Source organism: Neophocaena asiaeorientalis, unplaced genomic scaffold, assembly GCF_003031525.2.
Source record: "Neophocaena asiaeorientalis asiaeorientalis breed wild unplaced genomic scaffold, Neophocaena_asiaeorientalis_V1.1 scaffold87, whole genome shotgun sequence".
Classification (NCBI taxonomy): Eukaryota; Metazoa; Chordata; class Mammalia; order Artiodactyla; family Phocoenidae; genus Neophocaena; species Neophocaena asiaeorientalis.
This window is the reverse complement of record NW_020175432.1, coordinates 3,637,208-3,653,070: the sequence shown is the minus strand read 5'-3', so window position 1 is coordinate 3,653,070 and position 15,863 is coordinate 3,637,208. Positions and strand designations below refer to the sequence as shown.

The 15,863-nt window shown below is 50.2% G+C and overlaps 1 protein-coding gene across 9 annotated transcripts in view; it reads right to left on the bottom strand.

Annotated features, from left to right (window-relative positions):
• The window catches only part of GATAD2A (GATA zinc finger domain containing 2A), a 100,668-nt gene that overhangs the window by 28,510 nt on the left and 56,295 nt on the right, over nucleotides 1–15,863 (bottom strand). For 3 of the 9 annotated variants that reach the window (XM_024767278.1, XM_024767280.1, XM_024767279.1), the window contains exon 3: nucleotides 11,217–11,485. In XM_024767278.1, coding sequence (XP_024623046.1) covers nucleotides 11,217–11,485 — 269 coding nt within the window. Of the gene's footprint in view, nucleotides 1–4,967; nucleotides 4,973–11,216; nucleotides 11,486–12,028; nucleotides 12,232–15,863 lie in introns of those variants that run through there. The other 6 variants (XM_024767274.1, XM_024767276.1, XM_024767273.1 and 3 more) reach the window with 6 other exon arrangements.

The following is a 15,863-nucleotide window of genomic DNA, read 5'->3' as shown; positions in this document are numbered from 1 at the left end:
CAATCCACGTGGTTTTTTCATGCTGCCAAAGTTGTGTTTTGAAAATCAAGACGTACTAAAAATTTAATAGGACTCACCACACATATACACCGTAATTTCCCTATAAAACCTATTCAATTATAAGACAACAAAATTTGGTAACCCTGTTCCTGTGGCCTTAAAAAGCGGCAACTGTACAGGCCCCACAGTTACCCAGTTCACAGAGAACTTGCCACTGCCCAGGGCAGCTTGGACACCCTGCATCTGCAGATGGGCAGGCCAAGCACAGACTTCCCGGAGAGGCAGGTCAGGCACCCCAGGCCCCCAACGCCAGGAAACTATCCTGCATCTCATGCCCCACTCCCCCCTTATGCCGCACTGCAGGCAAAGGCATCTCCTCCCTCCTCCAGCATGTCTACCTCTGTTCTCACATGCAGGCATCCAGCAAACTTCCAAGCTCCACCCACATCCAGAGCATCAACTCTCCCTGCTCCAGAGGGTGGTCCATGGGCTGCATTTCCCAGCCTGACATCCGGCTCTGCTCCCACCGCCATGGGTCTTCTTAGGCCCTGACTCCAGGCAAATACAATGGCTCCAGGGAGCTAGCTGGATGCCCGAGCACCCCTATTTCTGGGCCGTGAGCTCCCCAGGACATGCCACCCGGACTGCTCTTTCCCACAGTGCCCACAGATACCACACGTGCCTGGATTGGTTGTTCTCTTTAAAGCACTGTTGTGTTAAAGCTGCTTTTGAAAGCTATCAAGGGCCTGCTTTAAGGAACTCTGCATGTCACCAGATTTCAGTGCCCCCTAAGACCTGAAGCTTTTCAATGTGATTACATCACAACTATTTTTAAGATTTAAGCTCTAAAAATAAGCACTCTTATGGCTTGGGATCCAAGGAAGGGGACACACAGTAACGTCTGGTATGTCTCCCATCTCTCCACCCATCAGACGCTCCCCACCTCCTTCGCACTCCCCGCCTCCCCCAGGCGGGCCCATCCACAGAGCTGGATCAGCCACAGGTAACTCAGCTCCCCTCTCCCTCATTCTTGGACACCTGTGAGTCCCAAGTCTCCTTTCCATCAGCGCTGTGACAAACCTTACTGGACTATGCCTCACTTCAGAGGAGATGGTGGGCTCCAAGGGTGGGGTGAACTGTCCTGGGCTACACAGGGGTGTGAGTGAAATTGAGCCGTCAGACCCCACATTCTTTTTTTAACCACCTGCTATCCCCCGCTCCCTTTCAGGCTCACAAATTACAATTCGAGTGCTCATCTTCTTGAGGAAAAAACCCAGAAATCTCTTGCAATCAGGCCAGCTCTCTTTTTCCTCCAGGGCACATTCTGCTAACTGAGAAAATACTCCTCTCCTGGTATAAATCCTGCTTGCCCCACCTGGGGTGACACATGGTATGTGTGGGAAGTGCTGGGTATTCACTCCTGCTTCTACCTGTTCTACAAACAGAGCTCCCTTCATCCTTCTTCTCCACCAGGTTAGGTGGCCATGAGGGACAGGATGGGATCCCTCAGGCCAGCGCACTCGCCATCCCCACCCCCAGCGTTGGTTATGGTTCCGGTACACCTGCTCTCCTCATGTCAGAGAAACTGACTGTAAGATAAAAAGCAGTGTATATAAAAGCAGAGCCTCCATGGCAGAGGGCTGGCCAGAGACCCTCCCTCATGTACCACTATAGGTAGAATGTTTAAACCCACTACAGCAGTGAGGGCATTGCCTGTCAGCATGTGGCAAAGCACCAGCAGGAATACATGCCATAAGAGGATATCAGAAACTGCAATTGCAGAATTATACTGAATAATTTCAAAATAAGGAAATGATCTGCTTAATCTGCCAATCTGCTTAACTCACACATGTGTGAAGAGAAGAGCTCCTGACTGTTAAACAAACAAGTGCTTACAGCTACTATCCTGATGACTGTAGACGGTGGCTTGCTGGTTCCCGTCAGGGCAGCCACACAGTAATATCCCCAGAAGGCTGGCACTATCCAGTGAGAAACCATCCCCTCCAAGGCCAGAGGAGGGCACCGTAAAGGCAATGGGGAAGTGGCAAAACTGTGGAGCTCCTTACCTGTCACCAGGCTGGCTCACAATATGCCTCATGTGAACTAGGTCACTCTAAGAGTTAGAAACAGGGCACCCAGAGTCTGTCACTCTGCCATCCAAAAATAATCTAATGATTTTCAGAAGTACAGGTGAACCCCTCAAAGTACAATTATTACAAACCTGGGATAAGTTAACGGTCCAGAATAAAGACAAGTGGACAGAGGAGAACCGGGATGAGGAGCCCCAAGGGAAGGGGAGAGGCAGCGAATGAGGAGATGGAGAGAAGTCACAGAGGTTTGGAGAGGTGGCAGCTGAGGCAGGGGAATCCAGAACGAGGAACCGATTTCTGAAGGAACGTACCTCTCAGTTCAGCTCTTACGTGCTGAAATGCAAGCAGGCTATGGATTTCTAGTTGGAACTGATGGAGCTGCTCCCCAAGGCTGCTTGGCCCCTCCTGGAAGCCACCCAGCCGCAGACAGAGAACTAGCAAGTGAAAGGCCAGCCCACAACAGGTGCTGCGGAGGGGCTGGGCTCCCCAAGAGCCTCCCACAGAGTGCCAGAGCCCCCCACACACACTGAGGGAAGTAATCATCACACAGAAGGAACAGGCTCCTGGCTGTGTGACTTCCGAAGCTCTCACACTGGGGTGGGGGTGGGGGGCTGTCCATCGCTGGCGACTGTAGGAGGAACCAGGGTGAGGGCCACAATCACACTCACTCAGGCTGTGAGAGAACCAGAGCCCTTTCCAGAGCCATCACGCCCACAGCTGTGTAACATTCCCCTGAATCACTCAAGGACGCACATTCCAGCAGACAGCTGGCCGGTGGGTCAGGCACAGCTGCAGTGGAGTATGGTGGGGAGAACAGGGTAGGAGGGGGGCTCACGTCTGCACATCGCTGGCCTCACCCTCTGTCATGGAAGGGAGAGGGCTGATGGTCACACAAGCAGGCCAGGACCTGGACTCAGACCTCTTTGAAGACTCCATGGCTAAAACTGTAAAGCCTGACAACACCAAGTGAGGATTAAGTTAGCTGGACCTCCACGCCTGTGAGAGTAAAACCACCCAGACATTTTGGGGGAAAGGCATGGCAGTTTCTTTAAAACAGCTCAATACCCACCTACCCTGTGACCCCAGCAATTTGACCCCTAGGTATTTAGCAAGAGAAATGATGATCGATGTCCACGCGAAAGACTTCTACAGGAATGATCACAGCACCCCAAACTGGATACTGCCCAGTATCAGTGGACAGGCGAGTGGATGACTATGCATATCCACGCGGGAGTCCCTCAGCAAAATGCTGATACGCACAACAGAGATGAATCCCAATCACATGGAGTGAGAGAAGCCAGACCCCACCAAGCACATACTCTATGATTCCATTTCTAGGAAGTTTGAGAAGAGGCAAGATTGGTGGAGAGTGGGAGAATACACCCAGTCAGGGAGGGCAGGAAATGTATGGATGGCTCCAGGGCACTTTCTGGGGTGGTAAGGTTCTGTATCTCAATAAGGCCTTGAACTACACAGGTGGATACATGTGTGAAAACCGCAGCAGGAGAGGCATACACGGCAGGCACCAGCAGTACTTCCTGGCAGGGCAATGCATCCCGGGGTTTACTGTATCCTTCTTCTCCCAAAGGCCGCTTGTAAAGCATGTCCACCCAAACAAGGACTCTATAACTTGTGGAGTCATCTTGGAAACGTTAAGTGATGCACATACCTTTCCTGTGGACTCCATTTCTACACAGAACAGAACAAAACAAGGCCATCCACACAATCCAACATTACAGATGACAGGCGGAAGCACTATCATGTTACTTTCAGGTTCATTTTCACTTTGGAAGAGGACTCGGGCATTAACATGGGTGTGGATGACATGCCCCACACACCACACTCACCACTGTGGGTGGCCAAGCCCTGTCTTAATAGCAAATGATCTGCCATTGAGAATCCTAACTTCTATACAGAGTGTCGCCCTCCACTACCAAAGTCCGAAAAGAAAGATGGGGCAGTGATTCTGTCATCAAGGATACCGGCTTCAACAAAGGTGCCCTGCTTTTGCAGCCCTGGTAAACAGAGGGTGTACTTCTGGTGCATTTTACAGTCTGTTAAACCTTGCAAGAAGGCAGAAAGCCAGAAGAACTAAAGCCAAGAACAGCTCTAATGGCTCAGGTGCTACTGCCAGCTCCCAATAGGCCACAGGCCCCTCGGTAGGGATAAGAACACACATCAGAGTCCTTCCCACCCACACCATGGGGCAGACCATTGGTCCAAGTAAAGCCCTGTCCCACAGCAAAAGAGACACACGATGCAAAGCAGGGAAGGAAGAGGTGTCAGACAGCTGCCTGAAGACCATGCACACCAATGGAAGCCAGGGAGACACAGTCACCATGACACCTGCCCCACACATCCACACAAGACCCACATGGCTGGCTGTCGAGCAGCAGAAATGGGGCTCCAAGTCTGTCCCTGCCCTGCCCGTGAGACCCTGGGAGCCCAGCCTTGTTTCCTCCCAGGTAAAATGAGGAAATAGAGATGGACTGCTTAGGCATCCAGTGACTTCCATCCCTAGTGAGCCACACCCCTAAAGTCGAGGCTCCCCAACACCTCTGCATATTCTTTCAAGATCCAGTACCCTAAAAACAGCTAAGTCAGATCCTGTCCCATCATTTCTGCCCCCAGGGACAAGCATGGTACCTGCCACAGACAATCCAGGGAGGGTTGGCGCCTCAGAAAAAGGCACACAAAAAAACATTTTCAGTGAAGTATGGGGGTGGCTAATCATGAAGTTCCCACCCCACACAGGCCCAGGGCAACCAAGGGACCCAGCCCTAACCTTTCAGGTGCAGAACCTCTGGAGAACAGGCTCATGTTTTACTCAGTTAAATGTTCCTCTACCCAAGAGGGGAAAAACAAAGCTCTTTTCACCTGTGTGTGGTCTAGACTATTTTTGAAGATCAACAATTTGTGACAGAAAGAGAGTCTCCTCTATAGGAAAGTGCAGGAGTGGAATCTATTTATCTCAGAAACAAAACAGAGAACCCAAAACAGTTTCCTCTGCCTGTCCCAGCTCCAGACCTCATCCAGCAGTCCAGACTTGGGGTATAGGGAGGGCAGCACATGCTCATGAGCTTTGGGTTGGCCTCACAAGACCAACAGGATCAACCTCCAGCTCTGCGGGGTTTCGTTTTTCCATGAGCACACTGACGGATGCCAGAACGGAAACCAAACTATTTTAACCTCATTTATATTTTTTAACATCCATCTTGAGGTATAATTTACATACCACAAAATTCATCCATTTTAAGAGTATAATTCAGTGATTTTTTAGTAAATTTAGAGTTGTGCAACCATCCCTACAATCCAATTTTAGAACACTTCCATCACCCCAAAACGTTCTCTTGTGCCTGTGAACAGTTCATCACTGCCCTCACCCACCCCCAACCCCTGCCTCAGACCACCGTCTGAATGCTCTCTGTCTCTGTAAGTTTGCTTTTTTGGACACTCCCTGTAGATGAAATTATACAATACATAGTCTCTGGGTCTGGTGTCTCCCCCTCGGCATGGTGGGTCTGAGCTTCATCCATGTTGCAGCGCAAATCGGTAACTCGCTTCTTTAAAACTGCTGATTAGTAATCCACTGCATGGATATAGCACATTTTGTTTATCCGTGGCCTTCTGGATTGCTTCCACCTTTCTGCCTATTGTGAATCATGCTGCTATGGACACCCATGTGCCTGTCTTTGTGTGGACACGCTTTCATTTCTCTCAGGTACATTCCTTGGACAGACTGCTGGGTCAGGTGGTAAGTTCATGTCTAACTTTCTAAGAAACTGACAAACCGTTTATGCCATTTTACATTCCCACCAGCAATGTATCAGGGTTCCAGTCTCTCCACGTCCTCGCCAACACTTGTTATCGTCCTTTCTTTCTTTCTTTTTTTTTTTAAGAGCTTTTATTTATTTATTTGGCCGTGCTGTACGGCATGCGGGATCTTGGTTCCCTGACCAGGGATCAAACCCATGCCCTCTGCAGTGGAAGCATGAAGTCTAAACCACCGGACCACCAGGGAAGTCCTTTGTCTGTCTTTTTTATTACAGCTACTCCTGAGACTTGTTTTACGGCCTAGCATATGGTCCACTCTGGAGAATGTTCCATGTGCACATGAGATGTATTCTATAGATGCCCTTTAGCCAAACAGATCAATAGTGCTCTTCGAGTCTTCTAGAATCTTGCCGATTTTCTGTTTAGTTGCTCTACCAATTATTGAGAGAGGAGTACTGAAATCTCTCTCTTTTTTCTTTTTTTTTGCGGTACGCGGGCCTCTCACTGTTGTGGAGCACAGGCTCTGGACGTGCAGGCTCGGCGGCCATGGCTCACGGGCCTAGCCGCTCCGCGGCATGTGGGATCTTCCCAGACCGGGGCACAAACCCGTGTCCCCTGCGTCAGCAGGCGGACTCTCAACCACTGTGCCACCAGGGAAGCCCCTGAAATCTCTTAACTATAATTTATGAACTGTCTACTTCTCTTAGCAATCCTATCAGTTTATGCCTCAGATATTTTGGGATTCTGTTGTTAGGTACATATACATTTGTTACTGGTATATCTTCCCATGTACTGTTAAAAAATGTCCCTCTTTGGCTCTAGGAATATTTTTTTGTCTTAAAGTCAATTTTATCTGATATTAATACAGTCATTCTAGTTTTCTTATGGTTACTTATGGTATATCTTTCCTCATCCTTTTACCTAAGGATCTAATGGTTGTCTCTTATAGACAATATATAATTAGGGGGGCTTCCCTGGTGGCGCAATGGTTGAGAGTCCACCTGCCAATGCAGGGGACACGGGATCGTGCCCTGGTCCGGGAAGATCCCACATGCCGCGGAGCGGCTGGGCCCGTGAGCCATGGCTGCTGAGCCTGCGCGTCCGGAGCCTGTGCTCCGCAACGGGAGAGACCACAACGGTGAGAGGCCTGCGTACCGCAAAAAAGAAAAAAAAGAAAAAAAATATATATATATATAATTAGGCTGGATCTTGACTTTTTTATCTGCTCTGACAATCTCTGCCTTTTGATTGGGGCGTTTAGACTACTCACATTAGATGCAATTATTGATCTGGTTGGATTTACATTTATCATTTAGCTGTTTTCTACATGTCTTCCTTCTTTTTTGTTCTTCTGTTCCTCATTGACTGCTTTCTTTTGTGTTAAATATTTAATGTACCACAATTCTTCTGTTGATTTTTTTAAACTATATTTTAAAGTTATTTTCTTAATAGTGGCTCTAGGGATTACAATAAGCATTTTATTAACAATACAGTCTGCTTCAGATTAACACTAACCCGATCCCGGTAAAATATAGAAACTCTACTCCAATACAGCTCCATTTCATTCCTCCTGTTTTGTACTGTTGTTGACCCGTATATCACGTGTCTATATATGTTATAAATACAACAGATTGTTGTATGCCTTTGGTCAACTGCCAAAGAGCTATGGTTGTTTTTGTCAATTCTATCCAGTGTTATGGTTAATGCTTCATATGATGTTATGTCTTTTAACTAAGAAGAAATGAGAAAAAAATGTCTTTTCTATTAGCCCACATATTTACCATTTCCAGTGCTCTTTATTTCTTCCTGTGAATGTACGTTACCAACATGTCACTTCCTTTCAGCCTGAAGAACCAGCAGGTCTGCCAGCAACAAATCCTCTCAGTCTTTGTTTATCTGAAAATCTTTTTGCTTTCGTTTCTGAAGGAGAGTTCTGATGTACTGAGAATTCTGGGTTGACAATTTTCTTCTTTGAGTACTTTGAATGCCATTCAGTTCCCTTTTGGTTTCCATTTGAATGTCTCAGGTGAGAAGTCAGCTGTTAATTATATTAATGCTTCCCCTGTATGTGACGAGTTGTTTTTCTCTTGCTACTTTCAAGATTTTCCCTTTTTCTCTGGCTTGTAACAGTTTGACTCTGATGTGTCTAGGTATAGATCTCTTTGTATTTATGCTACTTGAGGTTTGTTAAGCTTCTTGGATAAGCTTCTGCTCAAATACATGTTTGGCCATTGTTTCTTCAAATTGTTTTTCTGTCTTGCCCCCAGACACGTCTGCAACCTTGGGCTAATACAGCCACTGTCCCTCCCCACTCACCCATCTCCAAAACTGTCACTTTAACCACAAGGCCACGGGCAGGGCTGCTGCCCACCACTCTAAATTGAGTGAGCCCCTTCTCACCCCTGCAGAGAAGCTGTTGGTCCTTACAGCCTGCACTGGCTAGGCAGAACTTCCCTACCAAGAGAGCTGGGGAGAGGGCATGAGAGGAGCCCCAGGTCAAATGCCACATATTCTCACCATTTTTACCCAGAGTTCAGCAGTTTCTTAAGCACAAACACTTCGCAGATTGTTGTGTGCTTCTGGTCAATTTCCAGAGTGTTGAAATGGCTGATTTTGGGGGGTCAATTCTGTGCTGCTTCATAGTTGTTTTTTTGGGGAAAGGATTTGACAGTTTCCCCTCATTCAATCACTGCTGGAAGCTGCCCTCCAGCCCTGATTTATTTTGAAAATAAAACACACACACATTGGGAGACTAAGTCAGAAAAAATGCCAAAGAGAGATGAAGAGGGGAACTGCAGAGAAGGAGAGAACTGATCCTACCATTTTATCGATATCCACATACTCTAAATCTCCCCAACGTCGTTTAAAAAAAAAAAAAGTTGTATCTTGGCGATTTTAATTCACCAGCACTTCCTTAAAGAAAAAGGAAATTCTCTCTGCTAGAAGCCACCAGAAACCCCCCTCTAGCCTTCAATATGCCTAAACTGGGTCATAAGAATAGCACAGCATGAAAGAAAGAAGCAGTTTTTAAAAAGAGCCAAACAAATTCTAGAAAAATACTATACAGCAATGAAAAGAGTAACTATTCCTACATTCAACAACATAAGTAAATTTCACAAACATTACGTTGAATGAAAGCAAGCAAAGGGTACAGACTATATAATTCCAATTACTTAAAGTTCAAAACCAGGAAAAACTAACCTGCGCTGTTTGAAGTCAAGAAAGTGGTTACTCGGAGGGTAGTGACAAGTGGGCATGAGGGCGCTGGTAACATTCTATTTCTTGATTTGAGCTACAAGGATGTGCTCAGTTTGTGAAATGTACCAAGTGGCACATGTGTACTTTTCATTATGTATGCTATACCTCAATTAAATAAAATTCTCTATTTGGAGGTTCCCAAGGGATGAGCCAGACACTCTCAATGAGGATCCAGAGACTGCCTGCTTCTAACACAGAAACCATGGCCACTCACTCCAAAAAAGATTACAGTTTTAGAATGGCTCTGGGCTGGACTTGATCCTATTATTCTGTCAAAATTCACAACTATACTTCAACAAACTAGACAGAACACTCTATGTGAGCACTCAAGGAGACACTAGCTCTATATGTGACGTCGTATTTTAAGTGAAGCTTGGAGACTGAAGGGTAGTTGTTACCAGCACTTATTTCCCTCACCACATGCCATGCACCAGGGTCAATTCTGGGCACGCATCTGTCACCCAGAGATGCAGAGCACAGATTATCATCCATTTCACAAATGAAGAAGCACGGGCCAGTATCATCTGCCCAAGGTCAGTAAGAGAATGTGATCTGAGCCCCACTCTGCCAAAGCCGGGCTCCTTCCACAATCTCACACTGCTTCAAGAATGCCCTGGGGTCTCCCTAGTCCCACAGGAGGACCCCTGCTCTGTGTGCCTGGGTTAGTCTCTGTCTCTTGCTCTCTTACATTCTTTTATGCTCCTTCAACACTTAACCTCTCCCTCACAATTCACTGGCTTGCCCTACAGGTGATTACAGGAAAAAATGTAGACCAGGAGCCCAGGAACACAAGAGGGACCCAGTAAATCTCTGCAAGTGTGGGCTCCTCCTTCTCTTCACCCACCTGTGACATTCTGAAAGGAAAGGGAAGGGAAAGCAGACCCAAACTTAAAATTTTATTTCTAGAACTTTAAAAGAGGCCTCTGGTTTTAGAACAGGGACTGCAGAAAGCAGAGCCAGATAAAAAAGGCCTTTCTGGGTAGCAAGAACACAAAGCACACCACCCCAGACTAATACGCTTCCCCAGTAGGAGGGGGTTAGATTTTCCCATTTATCTCAAGGCGGTAAGAATTTTTAAAGCTGAGAAATACTGAGTCAGACAATCTCTGAAGTCCTTAGGATGCCAACAGTGTGGGGCCCAAATGAATTTAATGCAGACTGCAGGTTGGGGTCCCTCTGCGGGGTCAGTCAACACAAGGAGGCAAAGAGCACCAGGTTCTCCAGATCTGCACTTACTGCCCCTCACCCCACCCTGGGCAAACAGACATGGAAGGGAGTCTGCAGAGGAGGCACTGAGGGAGACAAGGGATGAACCACAGAGGGGCCACACACAGAGGGGCCGCGGGGCTTCTCAGGAGGCCATGGCCACCGGCTGCTGGCTCATGGGACATCAAGGTGTGAAGGGAGGGGTAAAGCAGGAGCTGGAGCTAGGCCTGCAATTCTCTTTACAGGGAGAAAAGAGGGTTTCTTAGTGAAGACATGGGGTGGTACACACTGAGTCTTATTTCTTTCAAGCTTTTTCCTTAAAAGCTGAGGATTGGGAAAGTTACTCTTGAAGCAATCAGTATCGATGAAGGAGAAACCGAAAGAGCACATCACAGGAGTCCCGAACACAGGGGCCCCTCCTCCCTGATGCACGGCCTAGGAGGAGTGGTGACGCACGTGAGAGGGCTGTGCTCCCGACTCTGCCCCTGGCCAAGTGACCCAAGCAGGGTGTAGCATCATCCCTGGCTTCCCATGCCCCAGATGTGAAAAGCAGGGGAGCTGGACCAAATGAAAAAGGTTTCCTATAAACCAGAAGCACAGAGCTAGACAGCAGGTACAAGTTTAGTGAAGGCCTGCTGTCAAGCAGGGGAGCCAACAGAGGCTACCATTCCCCCATCCTGTGAGACCCACGCCCCATGCTACAGATGTCTGGGCCCCAAGAGGGAGGTCCCTTGGCCAGGATGGTGGAGGAGGTGCCAGGGCTGGAGCCCACAGCCATCTCCATGATAAGCCACCGAAAGCTGCTTCCTGTAGGCCTGACGGCGGCTTCACCCCCACAGACCTCCTCACGCCCAGGCCTGTCCCTGGTTCTTGGACCCTCCTGCTCACCTGTGTGTGGTTCGCATGTCCACGGGCCCATCGCCCACCTGCCCTTCGCCTCTGCCCATGGCCATCGCCTCTGCGCCTCTCAGCAACCCTTGGGCTGGGCCTGCTCCCGGCTCAGGCGTCACTCTCATGTCTCCGTCAGCGTTTAACTCTGACGCCAACACTCCTCTCTCCATTTTTATTTTCTTGCTCTCCACATCGTCCTCTGCGGGGTCCCGGTCAAGCGCTCGTTTCTGACTCCGTGTTCGGCATGCTTCTTCAGTCATTCTGAACTTTAGGGGATGGAGAAAACATGACATTTAAACTTGGCACAACGAAGTGGCTGTCTTCTCAGACTTTTCACAATGTCAGCATGGAGTGCTTTCCTCACCATGTGACAATGGCAGAAGTAGGTACAACAAATGAAGGGCCCACAAAGCGTGCCCAGGACATTTCTTCACTGCCTTGGGGAAGGCGAGGGCAGGAGCAACAGAGAGCATCTGGGAAGCCAAGCTATGCATCGCCCCATCCAGGGCCGGAAACCTGCAGGGACCTGGGCAGGAACAACGGAAGGTAGCTGCTTATCAGAAAGAAGGGGGAAATCTCTGCACTCCAGACTCAAGAGCAAATAGAGGAAACTGTTCTAGATCTGAATTCCCTGCCTATGGGATCCTGAGCACCTACATGGGATTGGAGGTATCTGGAATCCAAGAAGGAGGGACCATGCTGTCTCAGAAGCAGGGTCACAGCCCAACTCCAGCCCTGCACTGCACTGATGAGGGTTGACCCTTCTACTCCTGCTTCAGTGAGGGGCAGCCTTCTCACTCCCTGCTCACCTCAGGGGGGTGAGGAGTGGGGGGGTCACATTTAACCCTTTGACTGCCGATGAGGCGAACTTTGAGTGGGGTGAGGCCTGGCCCATCACCATGCCGGCACCCTGTACCTGCAGCATACACATATCTTGATTGAAAGAAGAAAGAAAAGAAGAAAAAAAACAGCTGAGTCAGTTTTTGATCCCATGACATCACTGGGCTCCACATGACCCTTCCCAGGATTCAGTCTGAGAGACAAAGCACTTTCCAGAAAACCAGTCTGAACCGGTTCCAGACAACAAGCTGAAGTGTTGTTAACCCTCACAGAGACAGGAGGGAAGACGGCAGTGATGTCTGTTTACAGGGAGACTGCTGGCATTCCACAACTGAGTCTGGGACACGAGTGCTCACTCTTAAAGGGGCCGCTCAGAGCCCAGCCTTGATGTCCCAGCAGGGCAGACATGGGAAACCAGACTTCAACAGTCAGGGTCTAAAAAGCCATTCAAGGGTTCATCACAGGACAAAAAAAGAATTTAGCTGCCAGGCTCCTGAAGTACCAGTTCTCCACAGGACAGTCAATGCCCACATCTACCAACGTGGGGGCCCGGGGAGGAGCACACTGTATGAGCCCCTCAAAGAATCCCAATTCACACCTGCAGTGCGCCTACGATGAAGACCTCCTGGGTCTGTGTCCAAGCAGGCAGGACACCCAGCACCTCAGTGTCCTCACCAGCAAACACCCTGGTAGGCCTGTCCTGGGTATGGCCAAGCAGAACCAGTCCCAAAGCAGCCCACCTTCTGGAGACTTGGTGGGGGTGGGGAGAGCACAGGGCATTGAAGGGGCCCCATCACTGTATTTGGGACACACTCCTGAGCTGACTCATTTGCAAGCTCCTTAAAGGAGCTGATTTCACAAATGAGCAACACTGCAGGGCCCTGCCTTGGACTCAAACTGAAAGGAAGGAAAGTGACAGCTGCTTCGTGCTCCTGGCACAGGAGGCCGAGCGTCCGTCTGACACGTGTTAGGCCAGCGTGCCCCAGCCTGGACCCTCAGACATCTGCTCCCACAGGCAGTCCAAAAGGGTTGAATCAAGCAGGTTTCCCCGTGGCCATGTCACCCCCACCCCTGGGGTGCTCCCCATTCCAGGCAGGGCTTGAGAAGTCTGAAGCTCAAGGGCACAGCCTATCAACTTGGCCTCCATCTGCCTCCAACCCCTCCTGGCATCCCAGCCTGCACCTGCTGCCCACCCCGTGCCATCTCAGCCCTCAGCCACACTCCGTCCCTCTGCTCTCACCCAGATTTCCCCATCCCCTCCTTCACCTGTAGAGGTCATCTCCTCACCACCCCAGAGGGAAGCAAGGGATGCTCCCATGTCCCTCTCAGCCTAAAGTTCTAGTTTCTGTCCTTCTCCAACATGCTTTCACCACAAATGCTGTCAGCCTGCTCACTGAGTCTGTCTGTCCTGTCTCCCCATGAGCTGCAGACAGGTCACTGCCCTGAATTGAATGTCAGTCACTCCCCTCCTCTCCCTCACTGTGGGAGGGATGGGTCACTTTCCTTTGGGGCACTGCCTAAACAACAGGAGCTGCTCGAATGTATGGGGAATTGCATGAGAGGAATGATTTCAGCGGCCACGTTGGATAGTGGGTACCTGTGCTCCCAGGATCAGAGAGGAGCCTATTGGGGGTAAAAGATGAAGGCAGTCCAGGACCTTAGGCACGGAGGGCCCCCATTGGAGTCAAAGGAAATTCTGTCCCTAAGGGTGAAGCTCCCAGGCTGGCCTGGTGCCCACTGGGGGAGGGGAGGTCCGAAGTGAACAGGGAGAATGCACCCCCCAATCCTGAACTCAGAACTGCCCCCAATACTTCCCCACTTCGCCTCTGCTCCAGCCCAGCCTGCAGGGCCCCCACCCCCAGCACAGCCTCTGGCCTTGTAAACCCCAGGCTCCAATCCATGAAGCTCATCTGAACCCCAGACCCTGCATGAAGTCCCTCCTTCCTCCCAACTGCCCACATGGACTGGGGTGGGAGGAGAGGCTGACGAGGAGGTCGCTGTGCATCAGGTCACCAGACCAGCAAGGTGGTGCCCCAGTGACCTCACTTCATTGTCACTGGTGAAGGACAAGCGGTCACAAGGGGCCAGAGTAGAGCCTCACACCCATGGGGCTGCTCCCACCAGCCCCCGAGACCATGTTAGGCCACAGTTCTGGTCGGGGTCCCCAGCAGAGGACCTGGGAGACCATCTGCCTGTGTTCTGTGTGCAGTGTCAGGGCAGCTCACTCAGAAGCTGAGGGGCTGGAACTCTGCCAACCCCAGGCAGCCCTGTGCCTCTGGCAGGCTGCTGAGTGGGGGAGGGGTGCCGCAGCCTTGCCCCCCTCCCCCACCACATAAAGGGTGAGCACAGCTGGAGGGGGTGGGGCCAGCCATGGGGGATGGAGCCTCAAGCTCGGACCTCCCCCTCCTTGGGTGGAGCCTCCTCCACTGGGAAGGCGGTTGCCTTAGTGCCCACATGGGGCCTGCCACTGGCCAATCCTGGACACCGACACCACCAGGCAATTGCTCCTGGGGAGGGCAGGTGTTAGTAAGGAGTGGCCTCTCCCTCCTCTCAGCAGGAAGGACCAGTGCCCCAGCCTAGCAAATCAGGGCTGGCAGCCACCGCCCTGCAGGCACAGAGGCAGGGACAGCAAAAAAAAAAGTTGTCAGGAAGAAACCAGCCTTGAGGAATGAAGTGTGACCTAGGAATGAAGCATGACCGACAATTTCTGCAAAATGCAGTGAGGAGGTACATTAGAATACTTTCTAAAGAGCAGGTGAAGAGGTTGGATTACTGCAACTGACAAATTAGGATCTGCTTCAAAACTCCTGGTGAGTGAGGGAGGGATAGCAGCTACAACAGCATAAGTTCCACCACAGGCCCGGGGAGAACTGCTGGCCCACAGAGAACAGCCCCCTCTAATCAAGGCAGGATCCAGTGCTGGCTGCTGTCTGCAGGGACAGATCCCAACAGCAGCAAGCCCACCGTAAAGATGCGGCCACCAGGGCTGCAAAGGCTGCCTGAGACACAGGCTGCACATGGGGAGCAGGGCTGGAACCCAGGTGGCCTCAGCCCCTCCTCACTCTCTCCAAACATAACCTGGCTGGACAGGCAGGATGCAACCCAAGTCTTCCTCAGGCCAAAGAAGGGCAGGCTCCAGCCATACTAGAGGCTTCACAAGCACACAGCACAGACCAATCCCAGGATGAGTGGGCTACCAAGTCCCAGGCGGAATGCTGACACATGGCTTTGGGTTGGATGCGAATTTCAATTGCTTCTACCAAAAGATGCTTTCTTTTATTAAAATGTCACCTTCCAACTGGTCTGAGGACCTCAGGTGGAAAATCTGTTCTAAGACAACTCCAAAAGGGTGAATTGTGCTGTGGCAGGAACCAGTATTTTTTTTTTTTTTGGCTGTGCTTGGGTCTTCGTTGCTGCACACGGGCTTTCTCTAGTTGCAGCGAGCGGGGGCTACTCTTCGTTGTGGTACACAGGATTCTTATTGTAGTGGCTTCTCTTGTTGCAGAGCACGGGCTCTAGGAGTGCAGGCTTCAGTAGTTGCAGCATGTGGGCTCAGTAGTTGCGGCACATGGGCCGTAGAGTGCACGGGTTTCAGTAGTTGCAGCGTGTGGGCTCAGTAGTCGTGGCGCACAGGCTGTAAGGAATGTGGGCTTCAGTAGTTGTGGCGCATGGGCTTAGATGATCCACAGCATGTGGGATCTTCCCAGATCAGGGATCGAAGCCGTGATCCCTGCATTGGCAGGCGGATTCTTAACTACTTCACCTGGGAAATCCCAGGAACCAATATTTTTAAACAGGACTCAG